Source organism: Lonchura striata, chromosome 7, assembly GCF_046129695.1.
Source record: "Lonchura striata isolate bLonStr1 chromosome 7, bLonStr1.mat, whole genome shotgun sequence".
Classification (NCBI taxonomy): domain Eukaryota; kingdom Metazoa; phylum Chordata; class Aves; order Passeriformes; family Estrildidae; genus Lonchura; species Lonchura striata.
The window spans coordinates 18,051,400-18,071,053 of record NC_134609.1 but is presented as its reverse complement, the minus strand read 5'-3'; the positions used below and the strand labels follow the sequence as shown (position 1 = coordinate 18,071,053).

The 19,654-nt window shown below is 39.2% G+C and overlaps 1 protein-coding gene across 5 annotated transcripts in view; it reads left to right on the top strand.

The window, feature by feature from the left end:
* The first annotated feature begins 12,363 nt into the window (after nt 1–12,363).
* KNDC1 (kinase non-catalytic C-lobe domain containing 1) overlaps nt 12,364–19,654 on the top strand; it is a 57,246-nt gene continuing 49,955 nt past the window's right edge. For all 5 annotated transcript variants that reach the window (XM_021536450.3, XM_077784647.1, XM_021536449.3 and 2 more), the window contains exons 1-2: nt 12,364–12,604; nt 17,118–17,316. In XM_021536450.3, the coding sequence (XP_021392125.2) occupies nt 12,500–12,604; nt 17,118–17,316 (304 nt within the window). In that variant the 5' untranslated portion in view covers nt 12,364–12,499. The remainder of the gene's footprint in view (nt 12,605–17,117; nt 17,317–19,654) is intronic.

Genomic DNA, 19,654 nt, shown 5'->3' with positions numbered 1-19,654 from the left:
TCTGATCCTCTTCTGTCAAGACAGAGACTAAAAAACAAGTTATCTCTACTTCCCTTATTAAAATATTGTTCCTAATATTCAAATGGAAGTAATCCATAGACTACAAAGGCACTGTTAAGACATAGGTGATTTAGAGGGTGGCAGAATGTCTCATGTAAGGCTAGTGAAAATGCAATACAACAAATGATTTGTGGAAAAACAGGGAAGTTTTAAAGTAGACTTATTTCAGGTGTTCCTTCCACACACCTTTGTGTTGCAACTGTGTGATAAAATAATATAAAATTGCTGTCATTAATTGTATGGACCTATTTTGCCTGCAGAATTAGGCTCAGATGGATGGATTGTTATTAAATTGAAGAAAACATTAAAATAAACTCCAGGTATTGAAGTAGCTAACCTGGATAAAGTTTTAGAACCATGATGCAGTGTTGAAGACTTTGTAACACTGGAAAGTACCTAGAGGAGACATGGCAGAAGAAATTGAAGTCTGTCCTTTAGTTATCAAACAAACAAACAAAACCCTGGCCAGTCACTGAGACTGTCATGAAAATCCTTTCATATCAATTAAAGCTGCTTTCCCCCTATTTCCTTCATGCTGGCTGAGGCCTAAAATAAAAAGACTTGTGCTATCCCAATCCAATTTCTTTTTGACTTTCTGAAACTTGCAGAAAAGTAGGTGAGTGAACATCCCATTTTCATATTATTTCACTGCAATTCTTTATAATTGGGAGATCTATGGCTGAAGTGCTGTCAAACTGACAGCAGTGTGCACACCCAGTGTCCTCTTACTGTCAGTGCTGCTGGTGGACCTGGCATTCAGATCTATTGGCCATCTGCCCTTCCCCTGATGGGAGAAACAAGATGCCTTGGGTTCCTTCTCTGAGCTCCCAACAGCAGCACCCCCAGACAGCCAGGATTCACACACAGCCTATGGCAACAGTAAAGTGTTTTGTGCCATGCTGTGAGAATGTTCTGGTTGCTCTTTAGCAACTGACTGCTCACAATGCCCCAAAAGAGGACATTGCCATGGGGAGTCACAATGTTGAGCTCTTACTAGATGGGGTGAATCTCATGTGGATGCAAAGAAATTATACTGATGTCATCACCTGAGCAAACAAATACAGAATTTCACTGAACTGAGAAATAGGTTTTGTATTTTTATTGGAATAAAGGATGATAGATGATCAAAGCAAAGGCATCCAAGAGCTAGATCTATGTCAATGCAGAAACTCTAATAGAAGAGAATAACATACTGTGCTCAAGTTCATGGTAATTCTTTCTTTATGAAAGGCAAATACTATTATTCTCAGAGTTGGAACATATTTTTCCAAACTGAACTTTAAGGGAATTTCATTCCTTTGGTTCACTGTCCCTTTTAATTCATGATTACACAAAAAGGCATGATTAAACCCTAGGCAGAATAAGGATAGGGAGCAAAGAGAGGGACTAAAAACTGGTCAAATTAGGGAATATGTGGAGCAAGTTTGTTGAGTGAATATTTGTTTCACTCCAGTCTTGCTGATGTTGATGGGGAACACTGCTGCTCTCACAGGGCAGTCAGTGCATGTTCCTGTAACTGCAGCCAGCAGGTTGGCTCCCAAGGAGCTTTCTTAGCAGGATGGCACCAAGAGCAGGTATTACAAACTCTGCCAGGTTACAAATACTGCATTTGCAGATAATGAGAAAAAAAATGACAAGAGATCTTCACAGGTATTTCTTACCCACAAACTCATCTTGTCCCCTCCTTCAAACAGAGAAGCAAGGTTCATTTTTCCTTAATGCATTGTATAGTGGGGGTTGAAACCTGCAGGTGGAAGGCATAGTGCTGTTATTACTTACTCTTATAAAAGACGACATAGGAATTGCCATCAGTGAATCTGTCTCTCAGAGTTAGGTTTGAAATTTGCAGTCCTCAGCTATCTGGGTAGGTTTAAGGAATCATTTCTGTTATTTGTAATATATGAAGCAATAAAATGTTACTAAGAATGATTAATAGCCAAAGTGAACCTCGGACATTTCATCGATCTCAAAAGCCGTTTATTGCAAGTATATGAAAGCAAAAGAGATTATTGCTATTATACAACAAACTATAAAATCAGAAAGGAGAAAAATGCATCTTTTTCTTCTTGGAGATGATGAAAAGATATTTTGCACTTTTCCTCTCTGCTGGAATTTCCATTGGAAACACATGTTGGAGGCATGAATGGGATCAATAACATCACAGAGCTTTAAATACTGATTAAATTATCAAGGACAGATACATTTGAGGATAAGTTGAAAAACTTCACAGGAGCAGCTGGTGCAGAGCAGAAGTGATTGGACTGGACAATGAGGGTTTTGTGTGCAGATACTTTTGAATTTTTTTGCCTGGAATTCTATGCTTTTTACATAAACTTTCTTGATTAATTGAGCCCCTGTGCCAGGTTGTCAGCTGCAGCTGAGGTATGCCTGGCACAGCCAAGGCGACCTGGCACACCAGCCTGCTGCTAGGTTCTATCTAGGCTGTTCCACCCCAAGCCTAGCACAGAATAAGCCATAGGAACACTTGATGGCCTGGATGTTCTTGTGTTGGTTCTGTACCACCTGAAGGCTCTCCTTCACACCAAACAAAATGCCCAGTCCTTTGGCTTCACACTGCTCAGAGCAGTCCCCCAGAAATTCTGACTTCAAGAGAACATTAGTGGAGATCCCATGCTCTAGTCATGAGCAGATAGCCTTTTGCACAAGGTAAGAAAAAAAGCCATTCCACTGGTCATGTGCCACTCATTCTGACAACTACTGATGTCTGGGGGACACAGAAGACTTTAGGTGCACTAGGACAACTGGAATTTGTTATATTGAATATGTGATTATAGTTTTGTATTTCTAGGTCCCAAATGGAAGAGGTCTTAAGAGGGTATTCAGAGAAAAGTCATGGTGAAAAGATTTTTCCCTTTATTCCATGCAGTAGTAAAGAGTGAACAGAACTAGGGAAGTCTAACTATGGAAGGTTGCATGCAGGTGAACTTTCTTTTGTTTTAACCATTTTTTTTCTGGTTTGCTGCTACAAATAATAGGGGTTTATTTCAAGAAGTTGAATTTAAATAATTTACCTGTCCTTTTGAGGCAGATGAAAATTGGGGTGTATTGTCTCTTTCTACCTCTTGAAAGGTGTATTCATGAAGATACCAAAAAATTTCATCAAATCAATGAAATCCTATGCAATACTGGATGGAAGCACTACCTCGTATGCTTTCTGCTTCTCCCTGTGTGCTGAGAGACCTTCTTTATTGGATATTCTTCTACCTAACTGCTTGCTATATACAATCTTTCCCTTTTTTTCTCCTTAGTATAAATCAACTATCTTTGCTAAAAATGAAAATTTAATAACATGTTATAAATTCAGATTAATCAATAGCTCTAATGGTTTGGAAGAGAGTTTTGCCCAGTTGATTAATTTGAATTATCAAATTCTGGAGACATAGACTGCAGTTCATGGATTTTATGATGCCCATGATAGCTTTGCCTTCATCCAGGAGGTAACTAACGATACCTAATTAATGACAAATGTTTCAAACACATACCTGCTGTAGCTACTATAGTATTTTAGCTGAACTCAGCAATTTATCTTTCTTCCTGGCTCATTAAATTCTATTTTGAGCTCGAGTAATATACAGCTAATAATCATGTCTGTAAGAATATTTGCAAGTCAGTTACCTCTGCCCTGGAATTAGTTTTTAAAAATTCTAAAAATCTAAAATAATGTAAAACAGAGTGCATATCAATCCTTCAGGGCCTGCCTGAAGGTTGAAGGTTGAGGGGATATTTTCTCCTTTCTCCTGATGAGATGTCTTGGTAAGGGGAGCTCTTCTGGTAAAATCTTCTCTCCTCCTGCTAATCTGCATGTGCAATGTACAAAATTCAGTCTCAACTATGTTTTCAGGTTGTATTTATATATTTTATGGCTAGATTCTGGGTATCAACTGTTGCTCCTCAGAGGAGCATTAGCCATAGTAAAGGAGTCCCCAGTGGGACAACACACAGATATTATTAATGTATCCATCAGCAAATTATCTAGGCAGCAGTCACAAAACTGAGATTTGGTAGTAAAAGTAAGTGATTTTTTTTTCACTAGAGTAGCTGAGTTGAGAAGTTAGAAAAGAGTCTTAATTTAGGATGACTGGAAATAGAAGTATTGGGGCTTTTTTTCTCAGAATGCAAAAAGGGCATTCAGCTGTGCGTGGCATCAGGGTTCAAACCCAAAGCAGGCTGGCATAAAGGACTACTTCTTCCATCTGCCAGGAGCATACCCTACTCACAGCATTTGAAAACCATCTTAGCAGAAGTCACCCTTGGAAAATGTCCTTTTCCTCTTCAGTTGTGGCTATGTAAAAAATAAAATTCTCTCTGGAACTATTTTGGAAATTAAATTTACATTTTTAATAGCATCATTATGGCTCCTGCTGTGTTCTTCACCAAACATTTTCTGATACCCTATATGAGATTTGCCTCAATTTTTATGTAAAAAAACCCTCTTCTGAGGTTAAGTGACTTTATTGGATGATCTGTACCTTTGAAAGTTTCTCTATCTTTGTTGCCTACTGAAGGGCTCGGCAGAAAGATCACGTTCAGCATTGTGATCTGAAGTTGATTGGGATCAGACTCATTCTAATCAGCTCTGGCACAAAGTACCACAGCATAGGGCTCTCTGCCAAGAACAGTCTGATCTCAGCTCCTGAGTGCTGCACAGTGAAGTACTGCAGCCTCTGGGCTCCCATCGAGAGCAGCTTTTTCCCTAGGGTAAGAATGGAGAACTGGTTGCTGGATTAGCAATGCTTTTATTTTGGAGGGCCTGTAAGGAATATGGAGGACAGCACCTGGTATGGTCCCAGGAGATTTGTGGCGTTGTGTCTTGCACAGGTGGAATTTCTTAATGCTTTTCCAGTTCAGTGTCAGAAAGAAAGAACTGCATTGACCCAAGTGTGAAACACGGTAGCTAAATCTTCACTGGAGACAAGTAGTCACAGCAAATCAAAAAGATTAAATTGTAAATATTGTCTATTACCTCTGTCCCTAGTAGAAAGTGCTATCTATATTCTAGTTTGTCTTTATATTTTATTGAGAAAGATTCCCAGAACAGCCATGGTCATGTCTTTGAGGAAAGGAGCAGAGTACAGACACTGGTGGATTGTGTATCAGTTGTTTGGGACACCAAGTGATTGTTTTGGAGACTTTAGGTCTTCAGGATGGGCTTTTCTTGCTGGCTTATTAACTTCAAGAAGAATTTAAACAAATCAGTTTGATTCACTGACCCAAAGATGGGAGACTACTTTGTCCTGTTAGTGCTCTCCTTCTCCTTATGAGCAGCTTTCTAAAGGAAAGCTTAAGGAAATAGCCAAATGTCAAAAATAAAAGCAATCTCATGGTTAGAATGTGGCATGCACTCACTTAATTTTTCTATTTCTTTCATATGAATTTAAGTCTTGGTTAATCATTCAGAGATATTTCTCTGCAGGATGGTTGGTACTATGCTGTATCTTATTTTCCCATGTGAAATTGTCACAGGCACCATATTAGGTTTTATTATGCACATTTTCTTTTAAATTTATCTTCTGTGCAACTTTTTCTTATGCTTTCAAATGAACACCACTAAAATTAATTAAAAGAGCAAAGGGACCAGTACGTGTTATAAAGATAATACTGTGTTATGAAGACAAAAACAGTTCAGAATCAACTGCAGAATATTTTGCACTTATTGTATAAATTTGGCTTTCCAGGTTTATGGCTTAAATTTCCTTTTGGTATGAGACTCCTGAGTAATGCTGGAAGATATTTTCATGATGCCTTACGTTACCACGTGAAACAAGTAAAGTGGACTTTATGTTGCAATACAAGCTTATTGTAAAATACTGAGATAAAGGAAGTCAGGTAACACTCCAGAGTGATATCAACAGGAAGAATCCCATTATCAGTCTTTCCATGTGTGTAAACACACACATGTATATTTCTGGATAGATACTGTCTATGAAAAAACTTATAATCTCATTGAATTAATGAGACAACAACTCGGAAATTCCCAAATACCAGACTTAGCATCAGATTCTCTTTGGACATATACCTCCTCTAGTCCTAATTTTCCAATGGTGGAAAAAAAAGGTGTGTTTGCATATCAGATGATTACTAGGTTATCTGCCCATTTGCACACAAATAAAAACAATTCCAGTCTTTGATCTTACATATCGGTGAGTTCTCATCAAAGGACATTATGCCATGAAAATTTTGCTTTTACTTCAATTTGGGCCAAATTATGTTCTTTACTTCTGCTGTCTATCTCTATGTCAGCTGGTAGAGAAGGGTAACAGCCAACTTTAACAGCACAGGATATTTAAAGAATGACAAAGGGGAGATGCCTTAATGCAAAGCACATTATTCTACAGTAGCTCCTGATGGGAGCTATCTATGCCTGGAGTGCCACCTAGTAGAGCTCATGTGAAAAGAATACAGGAATTGGAGAGGCTGCTGCAGTTCATTTGAAAATGTATTAGATGGCTGAAAGATGTCCTGAGGAGGAGAAGGGTCAAGAATACTTTTATCATCTTTCATATGAAAACAAATGAAATTATTATTCAAAGATGCAGTGAAATAAAATTCTTTAGACCGTGGATATGAGAGAAATTATGAAGATGAAGAAAAGCACATACCTAAAAAAAAATACATCAAGAGGAGAGATAAAAGAGAAAAAGATCAGATCTCCTAAGCACCTAAGGAAATTACGAAATTAAGTTTTATCAGTATTATAAATACAACAAAAGTGTAGTGTAGTAGAAAAGCAATCATGACTAGAATGGGGATTTAAGAAAATGTAGTGTTAGGACAGGATGAAAACAAAGTCAAAGGCAATAGAACAGATGTATACATAAAGTGGTAATCAGTAAAGAACTGGAAATGAGATTACAAAATAAAAGACAATGTTGGGGCAAAAGTGAATGAGTGTAAGTAAAGGCTGGAAATTAAAAAGTTCCTAACATGTAGGAGCAGGTGGATTTTGATTATTTCTTTGAAAAAAATTATGTGTCAGGTGTCTATAATGACTGCAGACTGTGCTTCATGACTCTGAAGTTAACTCTTATGCCATTCAACCCCCTGAAAAGACTCGGCCTCTATGTGGATATCCCTATACAGTAAGCAGCCTATGTATGTAATTTTCTGATCTTCTTCATGAATGCACGGCTAACTCATCCCTATTGCCTTTGTAAGATTCTGAAGTACCAGAGTTATGGTGCCCTATGAGTCATGGCAGTAATGGGGCCAGTTTAAAAATTGTAGTTCCTTACTTTTGAATTCTTTCAGGCTTTTCAGTAGCAGCAACACAATTTGATTTTATTACTATGCTTTCTTACTGCTGCCACAAAGGCAGCAGCAGCAGTTGGCAACTGGCAGAAAGCTTGTCTCTGTCCTGAAATCCAAATAACTGCTAAATGAAGAATGGTAGTTTCATGGACTGTGAAAGTATTAAAACCCATGCAATAAAGAGATCTCTGATTAACAAAACCTAAACACTTGGAAAGGATACAAGTCACAAAAGTCACACACAAAAACACCAATTCTTTATACAGCAATCCTTCAGTTCCTTCATTTTCACCCAAACAAAATTAAAATGAGAACCTTCAGGCAAATTGCCATTAAATGAAAACTCTTAAAAGGAGAATGTACAATCTAATTATAGTGTAACAAATGTGTACCTTTCATCTACGAGGCTGGTACTCAAAATTATAATAGTCAATTATGATTATATAATCTATTAAAAAGAATAACCAAAGTGCTATAATGAAAAGTAAAAACCTACAAAAGAACATGAAAGACATTTCCAGTGGCTCAAAGTGGTGTAACAGTAGTACCCTATAAAATTTCCTTTCTCACATAGCCTGTATTTACACTATGCTGCAGAGACAGGGGTGCTGGCAGTCATTTCCTGTATTCTCAGGAATGCATTCTTTATGGCCAGTGCCCTCTGAATTATTTTTTATTATATCCCATGAATGCAGGTACCTGAAAATAAAAGGCATGCAGCTCATAACTAAATCAATACATTGCAGTTAAAAGAAGTACTTTTTTTTATTTTGCAGGCCATTCATATATTTGCAAAAAATCCTTCCTTCCTTCCTTCCTTCCTTCCTTCCTTCCTTCCTTCCTTCCTTCCTTCCTTCCTTCCTTCCTTCCTTCCTTCCTTCCTTCCTCTTTCCTTCCTTCCTCCCTTCCCCCCTCCCTGTTTTTTTAATTACATAATGACACAATTAGAAAAAATAATATTAAATGCTAAAGCATGATCAAAGTTATGGAACAGTTTCAATTCTACAAATTAACAACTAGAGCAGGGCCTTTCAACCTGAAAAGATGAAACTAGGGGAGACATGAAAACTTTACAGTATCATGAATGTCAGAAAGATGACAAATAAAGAATCTGTCCACTAACTTTTTAAATACAAGAAGTTAGGGGCCTCAAATGACACAAAGAATTTACTATATGTGTGGGTTAGTGGAGGGATTTTGTAATAGGATATGGTAGATAGTAAAGCCATTCAGACTCAAAAATTAATGAACAAATTAATTAAAGAAAAAATATTCAAGTATCTCTTGAACCAGTAGATACCACCAATGCCTTAGGGACTATCTGAACTGTGCCACTCTGGAAGCTCTGGGAATACTGTATGTTTGAATGTTGTACTGTATGAACTACCTTGTTCCTGCACTCTTCCCTAGACACCTGCTATCAACTGCTGTCAGAGACAGAAATCAAGTCAGCTGCTTCACTGCAAACGCTCCTTGTGTGAAAATTACAAACGTCCCCAACTCTAATGTGTTTCCTATAAATTTGATACAGTTTAAGGGTGATGCCTAGAGAGGCTACCTGGAACAAAAGCTAGACAGTGTTAAATGAATAAAGGAGGTATTTATTAGAAAGGCCTTCAAAGGATACACTTTGGGCAGTACAAGAGCCCGGCCGTGGCTGTACCCAAGATGGACCTAAAATCAGTCGTGAGTTTTCACACTTTCATAACTTTTGGTACACTTACATTTTGGGGTTAATTGTCCAATTACAGCTTCAGGTTATGAATTCCCATCCTCCCAAACTGCTCTCCTCAGTTCCCTGTTGTTTACACTTTTTGGGCCTGAACTTCAATGGTGCCCTTGGTTCTCTGACTTGAAAAGGATTGTTTTGCCTGACTAAACTGAAGAGAACTTGAACAGAGTTATATTCTATAGCAGTACAGAATCTGGAAAATATGAAAGCAAAAATATAAAGTATCAAGGGGAGCATTCTAAAAGTGGGAGGACTAAAATCAGGTATATTTGATCCATTCCTTCCACATTGTCTGTGATCATACAGTCTAAACCACAAAGCTCCATGTTGATTTAATGACTTATTGGTCAAGAATTTTCTCATTAATAATATCTACTCAATATTTGTAGTTTACCTTTGCTTAGCTTTCCATCTCTATCTAGTATTAAGAAGTCAAAATCTCTAATAATTCTGATTCCTGGTGTAATTGTTGCTAAAGATATCTCAGTTCATATTCAAAACCTGATCACAGGTAAGTGAAACCTCCCTCTGGTACTTTCATAGTAAAACCTCTCCCAAATATCCTTTAACAAAACAATTTTAATCACAGTATATTCATTTAATTAATGTGAAATTTTTTTCTTTTCCATCTATAGACTATTATTAGTGCAAAGTAATATTTTTATTTCTGCCTTTGGAGAACTCTCACCTATGAGAACCTGATTTGTCTTCTATATACTTGTGTTTAATATGATACTCATTTGAATATTCAGTCAACCTCAGACTCAGAAGTAAAATTTCCGCAGACACACATCCATCAAAAACTGCCTACCAACAAAGACCTCCTAGGAACTTAGAATAAGCAATATCATGGAAAAAAAGAATGGAAAATATGACTGTAGACAAACTGACAGCTTCATCTACATGTGGGTTTTTTTATAAAGCTGAACTGTGTAGTGTTGCATGTCCTCCAACAATTCCCACAGGCCAATTACAGAAGTTAATAAGAATGAATATTTTAGCCTGAGAATTGCCATGTGAATGTATCAAATAAGTTGCAATGCTTTCTCTGACAGTGGCCTCAGCTGTGAGGAAAGCAAAATAACACTATTATTGATGAGAGGAAGGGTTTGGCATTGAAATTTTTCTGGAAAAAATATACCAAACCATGTCAGTTCCAGGGACTGTTCCGTCCTGCCCATCATGACACTTGTAATAAGGCTAAGTCCACTACAAGTTTTTGTTTACAGAACAATGCTGTGTTTATTTCATTTTGTTTTCAATTTTGTACATATTTCACTTTATATAAATATCTCTTCAATAAGCAAATAAGTTAACCAAAGCAACCACAAGATAGATCTGAAGCATCGTGGATCACTTGGAGTCAATCAGGCACTTTGACAAAATCTACCTAAGCCTAGATTCAACAAATACATAATGCAGGTCCCAATGCAGGGTAGGTGTGTAAACCTGAGCCTGCTAATCTCACAGGGAAATACCCTATCACTCAATTACTAGAAAACATTCATGCTTTCAAAAGTAACATGTGAATTTCTGTGCAGCTTCCACAGGTTTACCTTAAAAATCTTTCTTCGGAAATATTTGGGAATGCTCAAGCAGTGATTGCAATGATATACAGATGGGTGAATGTACATATTAGGCCTGATTTAGGCACCAGAGAAACTTTTCCTATTTTCTTTCTTTCTTTTTTTTCTTTTTTTTTTTTTTTTTTAAGACACTTGAGTCCAGCCCACACAAGTCCAGAATTCTTAGTTTCTTATTGGGTAGATTGTGCTGCCTGAGGAAAATATTTTGCCAAAAATGCTTTTATATTCTCTAATTACTGTTACTGTCATGTTGGCTTTTTTTCAGAAGTATTAGGCACTGTTTTCCATGCTTCAACACTTGTTCACAAAAACCTGAGTTACCACATTGTAAGTATATATATATTGTTCATATCAATTTAGTTCAAAAATGTTAATAAGAAGACAGCGTACATATGAAAGACTGCAATATGTCTGAGATTGGTTTTTTTTCTCAGTAGCATGCCATAACTGTGGAATGCATCCAAATAACATTCAATTGGGAGAAATCTTATAACTGCAGGATGACTGTTATGGAGCAGTTAATCAACATACCTTTGTTTGCTTCACAGTGTTTGTTAATGTATGTTTTAATAGAGTATTAATCTTTTCCATGGAGTACTACATTAAAAAAACCCTTTTGCTTTGCTTGATTGTACTATGCGCAGATTAATTAATCAACATACTTCATTTTGACAAAGAATTGTACATATAAAGTAAAACGGAATAATGAAATTCGCACCATTATTTTCCAGTAGCTCAAAAATTTAATTAGAGGAGAAAAGAGTCTACTCTCTCCATCCACCATGTTTTTACAATGAAGATAACAGATTTTAATGTTGTTTAAAGTTGTATCAGGAGACACCTGGTCAGGAGTTACTTGTCCATTACCAAATGCCGATTCCCATTCCCAGCCTGTTTACTCAAAACAGGCTAGGATTTCCAATGGAATTTACTAGAATTAAAAACTGGCTTATGCGGGTGGTGGTTTTGAAGGAATCCTCGATTGGGAACCGTCGGTTTCAAAGCGGAGTCTTAATGAAGCTCCTTGAGGCACTCCAGCCGTGCGGTAGCAAAAATGGGCCGGGGCTGGTGGCAGCGCCTTGGTTTTGTTTGCGGTTGTTATGGTTCGAACTGCGTCAGGAGTATGCCATGAGCGTGCAGATATTTGGCCACCTGCCTTAATTCTGGACCCTGGTCAATGCAGTAATTCCAGCGCTCTGGAGAGCCGGTGGATAACGCGAGCCCGAGGGCTCGGGCAGGCAGCGGGGGGATCACCGGCACCGGCGGCGGCAGCAGCGCCCCGGCACAGCGCCGGTCCCACCGCGGGCGCCGGGCACCCTCTCGCCCGACACCAGCCCTCCCTCCCCGCCGCTCCCGCTCGCCCGCAGAGCGCAGCCGGGAGGGGACCGGCCGCGGCTCCCGCGGGGCCCCGGCGGCCGCAGCTCGCACTGCGGCGGGCGCGCTCCGGCAGCGCACGGCGGCAGGCGGGGCGGGGGGCACACGGCGCGGTGAGAGGGGCGCGGGGCGCGGCCGTCCCCCCGGGCCTGGCGGGGCCGCCCGGGGCGCGGCGGGGGCGGGCGGCGCCGCAGGAGGGCGGGAGCCGCCGCAGTGAGGCCGCGCGGGCGAGGCGGCGGCGGCCGTTGCCATGGCAGCGCTGCCCCGGGCCGGGGCCTGAGCGGAGGGGCGGGGGAGCCCCGGGCCGGGCCCGGCGGGGAGGGGAGGGGGTGAAAGCGGGCGGGCGGCGCCGCGGGGGTCGCCGCCGGGGGCAGCCCGCAGGCGGGTGTGAGGATGAGCCGCGGCGGGGGCCGAGGGCCGTGCTCCGAGCGCACAGGGAGGCTGCGGAGGTGAAGCCTCTGCTCCCTCGCCGGGCGGGATGGAGACTCTTGGCGCTGCAGAGGACGTGTTTTATGAGGAGGAGGAGGAGGAGGAGGTGAACTGCTACGACTTTGAGCCTCTGCCGACGCTGCTGGAGGACGAGGTGAGTGAGGCAGGTGCGGGGATGGAGCCGCCGCCCTTGCGCTCACCTGCAGTGTAGCGGCCTCAGGGCCGCCCGCGGGCGGCGGCCGGGCCGGGGGCGCCCCGGGAGCGGCCGGGCCGCGGCCCCAGCGCCGCTCGCTTTGCGCTGCGCTCCGCGGAGCCGCCTGCCCCGCGGAGCCAGCCCGCGGGCTGGGCTTAGCCGCTTCCCGTGCGCCATCTCCACACTGCAGCAAAGTCATGGTCCTCGAGTGCCGGGTGTCTCGTCACTGCTGTCGTAGCCGTGGGGTAACGCTGCAGTCGGCAAGTGCGTGTCCTTGTCGCGCCCCATCAAGGGAAGTTTACATGGGCAGAATAATATCCCGAAGCTGCCAACCACTTTTTTGTGCAGCTGTATATTGCTGCCCTGTGCTAAAATGCCTTTGACACTGGGAAATAAAAACCAAAAATGTCAAACTGTTAAATCTATTTTTTAAGTTGCTTTGCCAAAAAACCTGTAGCTAAACCCAGTTCTTGTCCTCACATTTCTCTGGCTCTGTTACTGGTTTTGCCCTTGCTTTTTGTTGCTCTTGCTCATCTTTATATCTTTCCACGTTAAGTGTGTTTCTTACCCTCATGTGAATGTTGGGGCAAAATATTTGGAGATTTCTTTCCTTTTTTTAAGTAAAGGTTTGGTGAACTATATGTGAGCTGCTCCTTCCTTGAAATAAATCTTGCAAACTTTCTAACTTGCCATGTCAAGAATCCATGTGGAATCAGGAGTTAAACGCAATTTTGCAAAAGCAAAGCCCCTTTCAGTTTTCCTTTTCACCCATTGGCTTGGTAGTTTGGCTCTTCCACTGTCTGTAGTGTTCAGTGCTGTAGGCCCTCTCAGACTGGCCCATGCAGAATATTGGAGGAGGGTGGTAATGGCCTTATTTTTTACACATTGGCTGAAATACTTGGAGTATTTTCTTGGAATGGAGAAGGCTAAGGGTCAACTCTTCTGTACAAGAAAGAACCATTTTTCATACCTGCTCAATGTATACTTTGATTGTGGGTTTCCACAAGTCCCATCTATGTAGTTATTACAGCAGCATAAAGAGTTTCAGTATTTTTCTTGGGAGAATGAACATGACCTATCACCTGGTGATTAACTAAGTTAATAAAAAAGAGCTGCTTGAAGAGTATCAAAGAGCTTACTAAGGCAATCTTACTTAAGTGTTGCTCTTCTGATGTGATGGATGTAATGGATGGCATTTGCCACATTTTCTGTGATTCTGGTATAGTATGTTTGAAGTTTGTGTGAATTATCGTGGCAAAAAGGTGTCAGAAGGCTGTGAGTGCTGTTGTACTGAACTCTGAGCTGCTTAGTCATTCAGTGGAGTCTGCTCTTCTCCTCATTGTACCAAGTATCAAGAATGATGCAGGTGGTTTTTTGCCAATATGTGAAGCAGGAATCTGCCTGAACTGAAGAGTAGAAAATGCTAAGGATGAGGGTGTGCTTCGATTTCCTCTCTTTACTAGAACTTTATTCATTTCATACTCCTTTATATTTTATTTCAAAATTTTTAAGAAATGGTCTGTGGCCAATTATTGTTTTATTCCTTCCTCTCTTAATTATCTCTGCTCAATGATATGCTACTGAACAGTTTTGTACTTGCTGAGGAAAATATAAGGGAAAGCTGAAAACTAATGTGAGCACTTAAGCCTGGTTACCTGACAGGTTTACTTTTTGTAGTTCTTAGTGTTAAAACCAGATACTTTCATATTAAAACCCAAGTGTCTTTTGCTGAAAGAGACAAAAAAGAGGCATTAGCATCTCTGATATTTACCACATTTGAATGAAACAGCTTCCAGCTGAAGCAATTGCTCATCAGAAGCTTCAGTTTGCCAGAACCTCCTGTGTTAGAGTGTTAAAAGGATGTTATTTTCCACAGTGCTAACTTTTAGTCTGTGTTGCTTTGGGGATACAGGCTAATCAAATGCAAGTGTTAGTGTTTTCTATGCTTCACTCTCTACAAAGACCTTGCTTAACAGCAGCTTTCATAACTAAGGTCGAGGAGAGTGATCATTTGGGAAATTCGTGGTTTCTCTGAAGTAAGTAATTTGCTGTCCTGGAGCACTGGAAATAGAAAGGCCTGCAATATGGTGGTGATGGTATTTTTCTTTTTTTATGGTAGTTTTATCTTCACCTAGCCATCCACTGCTGATGGAAACCATGGAACATTGATAGGACTTTTTTCCTTTTTCCTTTTTTTTTCTTTTTCTGTATGACATAACTTTCTCATTCCTGGGAAGGAAGATGGACTAAGCTTATCTGACATTAGATCATTACCTTTCGTTTACTTCCCAAATAACCACAAGACAAAGATGTTTTATAGATTTGTGCTGTAGATATCATTGCTGATAATTATTACCTGCAGTGGAGTTCAGCCTCAAAGCTTAACTCAAAAGTTCTCTCAAGTCCTTACTGTGACTGGAATGTGATGCTGTCTTAAAGATTGCAGGTTTATTTTTTTTATGTACACTCTAAATTGAGCCTCTTATGTCATTATGCACAGATGAAACTCATATTTTGCATCTTGATTAGTGAATAATTCTTTTATTTTTCTGTTGTGGCAAATGCTATCGTGTCACCTAGCTGGAGGATTCTAGGAGAGTTAAAAATAATTACTTGTTCATTGTTTTAATCATAGAACTTCTATTTTTTTTAACTCTTTTGGCTGGCTATAGAATAAGAAGTGGGTCTCCTCTTTCCAAACCTATCCTCATCCCACCACTCACTTTGGTCAGTCTCAAAGCGTAAAATTTGTAGGAGAGCTTCTTGCCATGTGTTTTTGTTTGCAGATAGAGAAACCTCTGTGCTACTCTTCATGCTTGGACAGCTTCCCTATGGAAATGTGCAAAGCCTCCTTATCCACCCTTAAACTCTGATGGCAGCATTACACAATTGTACTGAGCATAGCACAGAGAAAATAAGATTTTGTGCTGAGATCTTTTGCTGTTCATTATTATGTAGGACTGAATTTGATGAGAGCTGGATCCATAATTAGTGCTAGAAGGCACTGTAGTAAGGCTGCCATTAGTAAATCAATCCACATCTAGGTCATGTCTATGAAAAATAAGACCATTGAGGAGAGAAGTTGAGTTTGCCAAATAGCAGTAAGTGTGTTTTATTTCTTACCTCATATTTATTTATTAAGCATTATACTTTAGACTAAAAACCACAATACACTTTTGGATTGAGGTTTGGTTCTTATTTGAAGGATGTTATGAAAGCAATGCTTAATTCTCTGAGAGACATGTTAATAAACTGTTAATCCAGATATCATTGATATTCTTCAGCACTGGAGTAGGTAAAGAAATTTATAACTGTTCTCCAAGAGATTAAAACCACAGCAGTTTTCTGAGCTGCAAGATAATTCATATCCTCTTTTGCTGATTATGATATAGTTATTTTTTCTCTATGCTAAGCAATATCTACATCTATGCAAGATGTAGATGTATCTTCCATTCAGGGTTTATTTAATATCACTGTGTAATGAATAGTAATTATAGCTCTGATACAAAGTAACTTCTGTAGATTACCTTCCATTTTTGTTATCTTGTTACCTTATTTTTTCCTATAGATCGAATTAATGTTTTGTTTGTTTGGGGTATTTTTTTCCTCATTCCTTTAAGTTTGTGAAGACTTTACTTCTGTAGCTGTAGGTAATGTATAGGTTTTGTTTTCCAAAAATATCCATGGAGAAGCTGGTTGCTTTGAGCCAGGAAATGTTTCTGAACATCTTGACCAGGAAAGCCACATTAGAAAAACATTTGTTTGGGAATGGACTCATAACCTTACTGTGGTAATAGGGTCAATACAAGTTTGACTACAGCTAAGGACAGCAACTTAGAAAGCTAAGTCTATGAGCTGTTTTGATCACTAAAAGGTCTGGATGCAATGGGGAGGACTAGGACAGCCAGAGTGTTTGATTTTAAGTCCAAGTATGGAAACATTTTCCTATGGCATGTATGGCTTTTCAATGTTTATTAAATGGTCTGCACCACAAAACTTCGCAACAGCATCATTCTTACGACAGGCTAATCTAAAGGGTACTTTTTCCCAGATCAGAAATGGTAGGGAGAAGTCCTGTGAAGAGAATTTCTAAGTAGTTTATATAAAGACACCTGGGAAAGCTTGAAAGGCACAAATGAAACAAAATGTTTTCATTTAGTCTTTCTGCTTTTACCTCCAAGTGGTCTGTTTCTTTTTATGCAGTGTTTGTGTAACTTGCATATCTCCCATGATATTTTTTTTTTAAGTTGGCATACTGTGGTATCTTTGTTCAGGTTAACTGTGCTTCTTAAAACATCTCTGTGTTAAGAGCAAAGTCATGCACTTGGTGTTTCTTGGGGTGTTAATCAGTGTCCTAGAAAGTCTGAGAACTTGCTGGAAACATTACTTGTAGCTAATTGTGTCAAATGTGATCTATGACACAGAGAGTAGTGTCATGAAATCCAAGGTAATTTATTAATTCATATCTTGGCAGGAGAATGTGTCCCTTGCTGATATTTTGTCACTGCGGGATAGCTGTCTTACTGAGCAAGATATTTGGGCAATTTGCCTGGAGTGTTGCCATTCTTTGAAGAGCATTGCCCATTCTGCAATCTTCCAGACACTCTGCATCACTCCTGACACTTTGGCTTTTAACACCAATGGCAATGTATGCTTCATGGAACAGCTCAGTGGTGAGTATTTATGTTTCCAGGCTGTTTGTTTTAGAACTGTGGAAACTCACGGTGAGAAACTGCAGTCTATTTTTAAGACTTACAATTAAAATAAAGATAAAATAAAACTTATTTGGGAAGGGGTATGTATATTTTCATGTGAAACTACATGTTCAGTTTTGTACTTGATGAACAAAGGCTGTTCTGAATTTGCTTAGAAAATCCCTCCTAGTTATTTTAGTTAGTCTTCTTTATGTCCATTTTAAACACAGAGATTGTGTACAAGTCTCTACCTTTGTAAAGCATGTCCTTTACCTCTTACAGATTTTCTAATTTCATAGGTATGTTCTATTTCTAGAGAAGTCAGTTTATCTTGGTGATTGTGGCCATAAAAAATGGAGCCATTCTATTGCATATTTGCTATTAAAAAGGAAAGTTCTCTCAAATAAAGGCTTTGTTTTTTTTAAAGCTCTCTCTTGAATAAAAGATTATAATTTTTAAAGTAATGATTTTCAGACTTACCAAGTATTGGGACTGATTGAGAACTGGATTTTAATATGTTAGAAACCAGTATGTAGTAGCATGGAAGATGTTAGGTATCACAGCAGATGAACAGGGAGATGCTTGACTTGAAACAACTTCTTGTTTCAGCTTAGACAAAAAAAGCATGTTATGGTTGCTGTTCCTTTCTCATGTAATGCATCTCAAGTTGACAGGTCTTCAGTCTCTTAATGATTTTATAGAAAAGTAAAGAAAACCAAACAGCTCTTACTCTATTGTACTTTTTAAATTATGTTGGCTCATAACTAGGAGAACCATTCTACTCTAGATACACAGCAGTCAAGTTTTTGTTGTGATTTCTCTAGTCTAATTTATTTTTAAATCTGTCAGGATAAGTGTTTATACTTTCACGCAAAATCTAGATCACAGTATTTAGAAAAAAGGTAACATTGCAACAAATGAAGATGTTTTGCCTCTTTAGAATTAAAGATAGTCTTTCATATAAATAGAACATCATAAAATATAATTAATAAAAATTAAAATATACCTTCATAATTGTTGTGATATTTATTAAATTCCCTAAAATAGACATGAGACATCTTTTTAGTTCCATATTAATAGGGTAATATGGAATCAATTTCCTTTATTTTAAGGAGCTTGTCATACCTTGAAATTAAAAAAGAAAAATAAGCTGGCTTTGTATAAGCCAAGGGTATATGAAAGACTTGTTGAAGAGCATAAATCTAGTGGATGAAAAATACCCCTCAACTAAGATCTTTGCTTGTAGCTGGGGAAGAGAAAAATCAATTTCTTCTTAAATGTTTTAGTCTAATTGAATAGCTGGCAAACAATTGATCCAAGAATGCTGTATTCACATACTTAAAATGTGGGATAACAAATTCCTGTGCAAATCAAATGTGTGAAGATTTAGTTCCCTGAAGTCATGTTAGTCTCTAAGGAAAAGACTTTTCATTCATTCTCTTTAAAGAAAGGTATGTTTTCCATAAGAATGCAAAAAAAAATTACACCCGTGTTCTACTTCTCTCACGCTTCACTGTGTCTTTGGCTCTTTCTCTCAAATTTTGTTACTGTTTGGTTAAAAGATTGTTGTAGGCACTTGAGGAGGTTGTCCTTTTTGCTTCCCTGCAGTTGTTGCCTATGGATTTATTCTTCCAGAAGAAAATTATAACCCCTGGATTTTCTTTCCAGTGAGAGAAAGTGAACAGCCTGTCATCTCTGCTTTAGCAGCAAGTTCTGCTTCCTTCAAGTTCTGCGGTGCTAAAGTGACAACCATTCAATAGGATGTTCTGCCAAGGGCTCTGATACCTTCTTTTCTCTTCAGATGATGCACATTCCCATTGTAAACATTATATTAAAAGAATACAGTGAGCTGTACCAGTGATAAGTTAAATACTTGTACAGCCTTTAAAGTGTTCTATGGAAAGAAAGGGAAAAGGTAGTGGGGAGATAAAAAGGGGTAGTACTCTGCACGTGAAGGGGAGGGGAGGACAAAACATCTGTCCATTAGTTCCCTTCCCCTTCTGCCTCCTCTGTCTACCCCCAAAATCAGGAAAAAATGTGGTGGTGGGTAAGAAAGGCAAAATGGGTTGCATAACCCTCTTTTTCAGTGGGAAAGTACATTTGGGTATGTCCTAAGGAGCTGTAAATGAGTTACTGTTTCTAGTCAGCCATGCCACATAGATGCAATATATGAATATCTTAAAAAACTCTTCTCTAGTAGTCTCTGCTGTATAACTGGGTTTAATAAAAACTTTACATTTCACTTCTGAAATACAGGCACAAAAGCTAAAGTTAAGATGATTTAGAATCAAAGCTAAAGCTATGATGATTATGCTGT